General features: G+C 40.2%; 1 protein-coding gene across 1 annotated transcript; it reads right to left on the reverse strand.

Moving 5' to 3' along the window:
- Window positions 1-332: 332 nt before the first annotated feature.
- Window positions 333-9,263, reverse strand: LOC109284220 (hyaluronidase PH-20). Its single transcript, XM_019491831.2, has 4 exons — window positions 9,211-9,263; window positions 5,997-7,187; window positions 5,144-5,233; window positions 333-1,103 (listed from the first exon to the last, which is right to left on the reverse strand). Exons 2-4 carry the CDS (start codon window positions 6,957-6,959, stop codon window positions 444-446), a joined length of 1,713 nt encoding a protein of 570 aa, XP_019347376.1. The 5' UTR covers window positions 6,960-7,187; window positions 9,211-9,263; the 3' UTR covers window positions 333-443.
- Between the last annotated feature and the right edge of the window lie 1,029 nt (window positions 9,264-10,292).

Consider the following 10,292-nt stretch of genomic DNA (forward strand, 5'->3'; position numbering starts at 1 on the left):
CTCAAAAACTAATTACATATTCATATTTGATTCAATTCATCCCATCAGAGCTCCACAGCTACGCATAACTCAAGACTCATTTAAATCCAGTTGGGGTGAACTTTACTTACTTATCTTGAAATATACAATCTAATATTATAAATATTTCCCCAAACTATATATATCAAATACAAAATTACAGTCACAAAATATTCATTTTTGATTTTCCTGTCATTGAAATATCTGACACCATAATATCAACAAACAAACAGAAGTTTATAAAACCAAACAGAAAAAAAAAACATTAATTCAAGGTTATTTAAAGTCTTAAGGAATAGAAAAAGTGGGTAGAACTAGGCACTTTTAAAATCTCCAATATTCATATTTTAGAAATGTTCCCTTATAGGAACTAAAACTTCTGAATCCCTAATTCTGACACTTCAAAGAAGGAGTGCCATGGGTTTTTAGATAAGTTTTTTCAAAAATAAAATTAAACAAACTAGATTCAACAACCTCATTTCATCAGATGATGAACTATTGAGGTTATGAATAGTGATTGTCCTGATATCATTATTGCTGCTAGTTGAGACATTCCTGGGCCCAGCAGTAGACACACTAATTACATTATTCCAAACAGGAGGTTGAAAATCTTCCATTTCATTATGAACTGGCAACTTCATGTTTTTCTGTGGGGTAAATGAAGATTTACTTGTGTTGGAAAAAGTCCTTCCTTCAGAGGCTTCTATATTAGCAAGTGAATTTAAAGATACTTGAACACAAATATCCTGCAAAATGCAAGAGCTGATGTGATGGATGTCATTTACATCAACTCTAGGTTCACACCTGTAGCCTGCATAACAGCGACAATCAAATTTATCTATAAGCTGCTGCAGGTCCTGAAATGTTGGTTGCCCTTTTATAGCATATTTCCCCTCCTTTGTTGTCCAAATTACAAAATTCTCTGGGTTCAGATGAAGATAGTCACTGGTATTCCAGTTCTTCCGTGCACATGCACCAGAGTCCTTACATAATGCCTGGCTACAAATTTTGGCTGCCATTGTTACATTAATGATGTAAGGATTCAGAGTGTCCCTGAGGTAGCTGCTCAAAGTCCTGCATGTATTCTATGAAAAGAAACACAGATTTTTAAAGCTTTATAAAGAAATTGCATGTGGAAATTTTTGTGACTTTGACAAAAATAATGTCAAGGCTAATTAAAAATATTTATCTTGAAGAGCTGAAAATACAGATGATGTAGACCAGGATTGGGCAAAATACGGCCCGTGGGCCAAATGCAGCCTGCCAGACCATTGTATCTGGCCCATGGGGCCCCTAAAAAAATTAGAAAATTAATATTTATCTGCTCCTGGCTGCCTGTCAAAGATGACAGGAGTCAGGGGTGGTAGGGCCCAGGGGAAACCGGCAGCAGGACGCTGCAGCCCAGCAGCAAGGCCTACCAGAGGCCTCTAGCCTGGGACCATGGGACTGTTCCCACCTCCCTTCACCCAAGAGTGAAATTAAGATAAGAGTGGGGGGGAGGGAGGCAGGGGAGGACCGTGGGTGATCGCCCCAATCCTTGGGGCCAGGCTGGATCCTGCTGAGTCCTGGAGTCTGGCTATACAGCCAGGAACCATGTAGTGCCAGGGTGCCACAGTGGTGGGCAGGAAAGTGGTAAAAGTGGCAGCAGGTGTAGTGAAATGGGAGCGAGCCAGCTCATGGGAACCAGCCCAGGCTGTGCCAGCAGGGAGAGGGGGGACCTGCTTGGCCTGGCCCCATAGAGCCTGTGTTAGCCCAGACCCCACATTCCTGCTTCCCCGCCCTGGGCCCCACCAGCCCTGGCTCCAGGACACCAGTACAGGCCCTGCGCTCTTGCCCAGCTGTCACTGTGCACCCATGCACCTGCTTGCTGCAACTTGCCCTTGACTGTCACACTTTCCTGGATCCCAGCTGCATCTCTATGACCATGAGAGCATGGGGCCCATGCCAATACCCCAGGGCTAGGAGTGGGAGAGTGTGTGTGTGTGTGTGTGTGTGTGCGCGCGCGTGTGCACGCGCGTGCAGTGTAGGAAGGAAAAAAGACAGAAAGACAGAGAGAGAATGTTCATAGGGTGAGTCCCACACACATAACCCACCATACACATACACCCACACCCCCGCTCACACTGCCATACATGCAGACCCCCCATACCCACACCCCCTCACACACCCCAGCCTCCCTCCTACCATCTCCCCCACAAACCCCATACCCACCCACACCCCACATATCCACACACACTCACATGCTCCCTCACCCCAGACCCACACTCCCACACCTATCCACCCTCCCAGACACCCACACCCTCTCCCATACCCCACATACCCACAGTACCCCACCAACCTATACCCAGCCCCCATGCACCTCCCCCACAATATACAAGAGTAAGACTTCATTTTAAGGTATTGTGAAATGACTTCTATCTATACTACACACATACATGTAAAGCAGGACAAAATATTTTTAAAAATCAAATTAATAAATGTTGTAGATGTTCGATTTTTAGAATATAATTTGGTATTTTTCTGGTTCTGAGATGCCGAAACCCCTTACTGAAAAGAGAACTTCTGGGGGCAAGGGGAGGGACTTCTGGAGTCCCAGAAGGAGGTCAGGAGTTAGGGAGCAGGAATTCAGGTCATAAGATGATGACCAGGGGATGGAGCTACCCATGCGGCCCTCGACAGCTTGCCAAAACTTGGTAAGTGGCCTTCCAACTGAAATAATTGCCCACCCCTGTTGTAGACAACCATTACTGGCTGTTGGAAGCAACTTTAATCATAAAGTCGAAAAGATATGGGAAAAGTTTTGCTGGCTAGATGGTGGAGATTTTTTATCTCTAGATCTCTATCTAAAGAAGATATACTGATAGCTTTTTGCAGTAGTTGTATTCAGTAGGGTTGAGCATTTAACCAGTAATATTAAGTTCAATTGACCAGCCAAATATCTGTCAAAAATTGTAAAAAATTGCCAGTAGGTCCAAATACACAGAAAAAGCACAAATTTTCCATTAAGAGATATGTCAAAAATGAAAAATCATATTTTTGTTAAGAAAATTACAAAAAAAGTAAGGCTTCTTTTGTAAAATTGCTATAATCTTTGATCAACCAAAAATTTTCATTCAAATACTGTCCAGTTAATTGACTGGCTTGCCAACCCTTGTATTTAGTGAAGTTTCAAAAAAAATCATATTTCTCTTGTATAGTGTTTACATATTGGTCTAATGGCTAGGACTTGGTGTGTTCACTGCCGTGGCCTGGGTTAAGTTCTCCGTCAGAGAAGGTCTGCTTCTAACAGGGGGGTATAGCTCAGGGGTAGAGCATTTGACTGCAGATCAAGAGTTCAAATCAGTTCTCAGTTCAAATCTGGGTACCCCTTCTTTATTAAAGCAGTGACAAGTTGGCCAAGTGGTTAAGGCCATAGCTTTCCCAATTCATTTGGGGGCTGGCCCTGATGATCTTACAAGGTCCCTTCTAGCCCCTAACATCTATGAAACTATAACAGATCATGCAGAATCCTGAGTAATGTGTTTTCTACTGAATCATCACTCAAAAGCCTTTTATTTTTCCTGAGCTATGACATACTATATGATAGCTGTGGAAGAAAGAGGTTTTCAAGGAATGATCTGAAATCTTCGTGGTGGCTTTGAAGGGGAAAAAGATTTATGAGTTTAAAAATAATCTCAAAAGACATTTAATTGATTGTGAAGGAGAAAAAACTCTTATATAATGTACATGTTTCATGCCTGCTTGGCATGGTTTATGCCGGGGGGGGGGGGGGGGGTTATTTCTGAGTGTATATCTACCTGAGGTATTGATCTAATTACAAACACTGAATTCTGAAGATGATATTCATAATAGAACTCAGAAAGAAGCCAGGTACCTAAGCTAAAGAGAGTGATTCACTGAAAACCTGCCTAACCTACTGAGGTGTCCAAGCCACCTTTGGCATTCAAGTTTTCTGGTGAACATTGATTTAAGTGCCTAAAATTTAATTATTACACATGCACAGAGGCACTGCCTCTTACCCCAGATGAGCATCACAGGTACCTATGTCTCAGCTAAGCCTCTTTGTGTCTCATAAATTAGGTACTTTCACATTTAAGTCTCTGATACACTTCACTAAGCAAGTGTAGAACATAACTAACAGCACTGAGTTTAGTCAATTAAGGTGATGGAAGTTAGGCTTCTTAATGTTTTTGAAAGATCTGTCTAGGTTCTTCATACTATACAACTTAGGTTCTTCATACTCTTCCCTCCCTACTTGTCTTTATCCCAATGAGAATACAATCTGGGGGGAAAAAGCCTATGCAAAATGGCAAAAGAGAAGCATATCTCATACCATCCAAGTTCTCAGAGAATCGATTGGCAGGTTTCTTGCTATTACATTTTATTATTATTCATGTATAAAAATGTCCCTAACTCCTCCTCCTCTTAGGGCAGCCTTGATTAATTTCTTGGCAGAGGTTTGATGAAGTGGGATCAGTGGAATGATTTAAAGGAAGAAGGTCGTGAATCTGTTATGCACAGACGGCGTGTTCCAGGTACACACAGCTTTATTCCTATAATCACTTACAGTTATTGCATAAGTTGCACTTAAGTGTTACAACTGGGGTGTAAACAATCCCATTTACTCACAGCAGTCACATGTAAATTGAAGACTAAAAGGCTGTTGCTCATGTAAAAACCTGTCATAGTGATCATGTGTATAAATTACTGGTGCCAAGGGTGGCTCAGGCACCAGAAAATGATAGATATACTCAACGCCAAACAAGTACAAATTAAATCAAAAACTGAATGCTAACTTTTCAGGCCAGATCTGATGAAGAAAGTCTTACATTCAAAAGCTTGTCTAACTCTATCCCAACTATGCAGTTGGTCCAATAAAAGAAATCATCCTAAGAAATCCTTGCCTCTCACAACATTCCTTCTCAAAGACTTCTGAAGGAACAAACCCTCATTGTACAGTGGCACATGAAACCTACAAACTTCCAGATCTTTGCTTTCTTCTGAGAGAAGACAATATTGAATCATCAATCATTCTAAAGCAGAAGACCTGGTGTAAAAGAAATATTATCCTATTAAAAAAATCTTTATTACTCTTTAAAAAATGAATATAGTTAATAGTACATACCTCACTCAATGTTAAATTAATATCTCCCCAGATTACAATTCCTGAAGCACCAAGAGCAGCAGACTCTCCAATAGTATTTACAAGGTCATCCTGAAAGCAAATGTATAAGGTTTAATATTAATGTAAATATATTCTACATATTACAAAACATACCATACCCTACAAACCAGAATAACCACACTGAATAGGGTGAGTAACTATACAGAATGAAAGAAAAATCCTGTTCTTGGTTATACCTGTATTTTCTAGGACAAAGTACAGCAGGTGATTCAAAACAATGTGGACACCTATTGCTATTTTAAAAATCTCTTTTTATGTAATTAGAGAACTAAGGTTTGAACCGGGCTGGTATTTACTCATCAACATGCCAACACTTCACCAAGTTTATCACCAATTTTCTCAAATTACCTTCTGGCCAGAGTTCATGGAAACCAAATTCAAATGCCCTGTTTGAGCCAGGAGCATAAAAAAATCCAGTGCTTCCTACTGTTCATTTAGCTCTGGCAAGCAGAGGGCACTACAGGTAAAGAACAGCAGGAGAAAGAACTCAACTAACAAGATCTTCTGGATAGGTGCTCCTGGGCATTATACATGAACGTACTCCTTAGAGGCTGAGAGGTAGGTCCTAAATGATTAGCTTGCCCACATTTATTTACTGCATTAACCTAAGCTTTATAACTTTATGTCTGCACAGATCCTTTTCAATTCATGTCTTCAATCCTTTCCAATACAGGGTTGTCTCATGAAAATCCAATCCCCCCCTCCCCTTGCAAAGGTCATTTATTGGTTTGTTCCTACATATTTATTGTACTTTAAATTGCAAGTATTTAAAAGGTGGCCAAGCCTCACTCACCTGAGAGAGATATTCCTGATACAAATCTGTGAATACTGGACGTGTATATACAAAAACTGGAATTGGATAGGTGGAATTGGAGACATTAGAAACTCTAATGGCTTCTTGAACTCTGTTACGAACAAAGAGCGGTGCATTTTTGGAAGATTTCAAGGCTGCCTCCAAATAAACAGATGGGTAAAGGGCTGTGCTTTCGTCCCACAGCCAGTTAAGTTCATTATTTCTTGCTATTTCAATATCTAAGCAGCTTCCTGTATAACTGTCAGGATTTTGTTTGTAATCATAGTTATAGCAGTCTGGGTAAAGGTAATATCCCCACAAACGATTTGGCTTCATTGATATCCCCAGTTTTAAAGACTGCAACATAAGTGATTTTGCTGCAGCTTCAAATTCCATTTTGGCTGCAATCCTGACTTCAGTTTCTGATAGATTTAGATCTCTCTGCTGAACATACTGAACAGACTCCTGTCTGTAAACATCTTTTGGTCCCCAATTCCTTTTCCAGGTTGGCCTCCAGTTTTCCCAGTCAATGACAGCCAAGCCAACCTGTTCATCAGAAGGTATATAAAAATGAATGTCATCTTTGGCTTTTTTTAAATGAAGCTCCAGACAGACCGTTTGGGGAAGTCCACCATAGTACATATCACCTGTGTTTTCATCTTTGTAAGGATAATAACCAAGCCTATCTGCATAAAATATAGTGATGTTCTGGCCTGTGGATGTCTTCAGTGTGCTTCCAGTAAAGTGGAATAGTCTCATATCCAGCTGTTCTCCAGTCTTTTCTGTACAAAGCTCAGTAGGTGCATTCCAGATGGACAGGAAAGGTGAATTGGGGATGAGGGGAGGAGCTCTTATATTCAAAGATGAGCAGCAAGTAACTACAACAATGATGAAGACCAGGCAGGATGCTCCCTTATGGACAACAATGCCACAAAAAGTTTGAGTTTGTCTTAGGTCTTCCATTTCAGTGAATGTCTCAGCATGTAGAGAAGCATCAGCTGCTTCTGAGAAAGCAAAAATGAAATGCTCCACAGGTACTCAGAACATCTGTCAAAAGCTTTAGCAAAGGAATGGATTTTTCCACTAGAATTCACATTAAGCAATATGCCTTAAGGGTATAACAGGTGTGACATTCCTGTCATACCTTTTTATTGCTTCCAGTTCCAGGAGGATTTTCAACAATTGCCTAACCTAAAGCAGAAAAGAGATGATACAGTTATAGTAGTAGGTGAAGTATCTTTTTGTTGCATCCATACAACAGACACTGTTTGCAGCTATGGAAATATTGTCACCTTTCAATAAGAAGAGAACCTGCTTATTCAGCAAAGAAGCACAGCAGAAGATCAGAGGAATAAAATACGTCAGGCCTGTCAGAGGAGTGGTGTCCCATAGGACACAAGGAGCAGACTCATTACCCTCAGACTTATTTTTCATTCTACCAATGAGTCATATATAAGTAACTATGAGCACAGCCATGTACGTGCTTGGTGCCTTTACTTATTTGCAGTCATTTAGGTATACTTTGCTTACCTATATCACAAGGTTGTTCTGAATCTTAATTTATGAAATGTTATAAAGCACTTAGAGATCCCCAGAATTTAAGACACACTGTAAGTCCAAAATGCTGTGGCCATTTACTGGCTCTAGGATGGAAAGTGGGTGCTATTTTCTTTTTTATGACTTTCCTGTTTCAAATTTCAAACAGACCCTTGTCGTGATGCAACATACTTGCATGCTGCTTATATTCATGATTCCTACATTCACAAGTGGCATAACTTTGCTCCCAAAGATATACTTTTCCCTCATTTATTCTGTTATAAAATATTTTTACTGGATGATTTTTCCAAAACAACATTATGAGCAAGTGACACAAATAGCATATACTTTCCTCAGTTCTAGTTCAGTGGAAACTTTCTCAAAGAGTGAAAAAAAATGAGCCTCTCTCCTTCCACATGCCTTTACATATACCAAAAGAGCTGAGTCAGGAAGTGCACAAGTCGGGAACAAATGCTCACTGCGCCCTTTGCAAGGCACCTGGGGGCTCATAGATATAGTAAGGCTCAATGATTTTACAACTCTGGCTAGGCAGTGGCCCTCCTCACCAAGACTGAATATTTTACTTGACAAGAATGCTGAAGTAGTAACCATGTAAGATATTAGTGCTGAAAAATGTTTAGTCAAGACACCATTCAGAGCTCAAGAGCCCAATTCTTCCTATTGCCTCTGCACTGTTTTGGTTGTGAAAAGGGACTGTAAAGGTGAATTATTTGGGCCTTAGAGCATCCCTGCATTGTGGAGATACCATTCCACTATAGCTTCGGACCCTCTAGCATGCTGGGTGTGGCCAGGCCAAAAGGGTGAAACAAGTCTGCGCTGCTTTTCAAGTTCCCAGACCAATGTTTAAGGGATGTGAGAAGTCAGGTGGAATTAAAAATAATTTGAAGACTGCTTTAAATAACTGCCAAATCTGAATTAGCCCCAACTAGCTCCAAACACAAGCAAATAATCAACCCACTTTCCCACCTTCTTTACTAGTTCCTGTCAGTTGGACCTAAGAATTAAGCCCTTAGTTACACTTTTCATATTCTCCATAACTATTAAAATGGTGGCAGGTGCACATCTTCTATCTGGTCAACTCTGCAGGTATAAAGATATGTACACCATTATGTTACTTCATCTGTCCCCTTTGAGAAACCTAGTGCTACCTCTGCAAGCTTCATGTATTGTGCAAGTTTTTCAGGTATGTAGGGAAGGATTATAGCTTGCCCTCGCACTGAACAAAAAAACTATCAGCCAAACCCATTGCACTAGAATGTGCACCAGATTATTCCAAATGCTAATGCCAGTGACTCTCCAAGAAGACTAATCTATATAATATGGCTATACATTATGTGTATGTATGTGGTATGATGTGTAATTTGTAACAATAACATAGGTAACATTTCTTATGGAATTAAGAATTATTCTGTTTTAAATCTATATTTTTATTGACATCTAATTCAGTTTAATTTACACATTACATTAATGATATGATATAATGGAAGAATAGCTCTTTTTCATGACAATGAGTACGTACAGTGTAGGTGATTTATCTTTTTGGATCCATAGTTAGTCACACCACTGGGAAGTATTCCCAGATAGTTTGGGACTGTTCTGTCCAGACCTTTTGTGATGAGCAGAGAGGGATAGGAGATGGAGACAATAAAATTCTTACCTCATCTCTCAGAGGCGCACATCCTTATCTCAGACTGATTAACGACCTGTTCTGGAACAACATAACTCATCTTTATTCTCCGACAGTAACATTTTACCGTTAGTTTAACCTGTGATACCTATCTATGCAAAATGAGATGTTTTATCAGCCATCTTTCTGGATAATGGTTATTACATTATTGGCATATTATACTGGTGTTCAAAAAAACCTCTCAGTGCCAGAGATGGAACTGAACCCCCCCAAAACAATGACAGCTGAATCTTTATCCAGCATTAACTTGGGCTAATATTGCCAGCAATCTACCTAGTGAGGGTATTGGTAATTGTATGTACAGTAACTTATTACTGAAATGGCTAGAGAGGGAATTATTTTATTTGTAATTGATTCTCTCCTTTGCAGAAAAGACAAATTCTGAAGTTGCTTCCTGTAAGGGGAAGCTTTGCCTGTTTTTGACCAAAGCTGAAGATAGTCATGCTAGTACATTGTGGACTACAAAGGAGCTCTACAGAGATTTTGTTGTCAGATCTTCCAGAGAAAGCAATGGAGGCAGGAATCCAGACTTCCACAGAACTGAAATCCTCTATCTCCCTTCTGCTGGGATCACAGATGTTACTGCAACCCGGGACAGCCTACAAGTATGTGAGCAAGGGGAGTTACAAAGGCAGAGAAAGGAAAACTGGGAGGATGTGGGTAGCCTCTGGTAGGCTTCTTCTGTCCTCCTAGAGTTATCAGTTGACACTCTGCCCATACCTCTAATAAACTGTACTTAGCTTACACCCTGCCTGCCAGCTGGCTCCAAGATCTCAGGAACAGGGGGTAAGTCATTCCTGTTACCTACCTCCCAACACAACGAGCCAATACAAATTAGAAAACGTAAGTCATTAAAGTGCTTACAATTTTAGGGACACTACATACATCAACAGCAGACCAAATTAAACGTCATATGACAAAACTGGACAGAAACAAATCCTTTAGTAACAATGGAAATACCATAATAATGGAGAAATTCTGCTTTGATCATTTCTAAGATATTAGAGCAATTACAGAACATTACCGCATTGTATATTGATTCTGCTTAGTGT

Source organism: Alligator mississippiensis, chromosome 4 (genome assembly GCF_030867095.1).
Source record: "Alligator mississippiensis isolate rAllMis1 chromosome 4, rAllMis1, whole genome shotgun sequence".
NCBI classification, from domain to species: domain Eukaryota; kingdom Metazoa; phylum Chordata; order Crocodylia; family Alligatoridae; genus Alligator; species Alligator mississippiensis.

Coding starts and splice junctions, on each gene's coding strand:
- LOC109284220 (XM_019491831.2), bottom strand. CDS start 6,959: ATGGAAGACCTAAGACAAACTCAAACTTTTTGTGGCATTGTTGTCCAT. Junction 5,234..5,996: donor ATCAGGAATATCTCTCTCAG/GTGAGTGAGGCT, acceptor ATTTGCTTTCAG/GATGACCTTGTAAATACTAT. Junction 1,104..5,143: donor TTAATTTAACATTGAGTGAG/GTATGTACTATT, acceptor TTCTTTTCATAG/AATACATGCAGGACTTTGAG.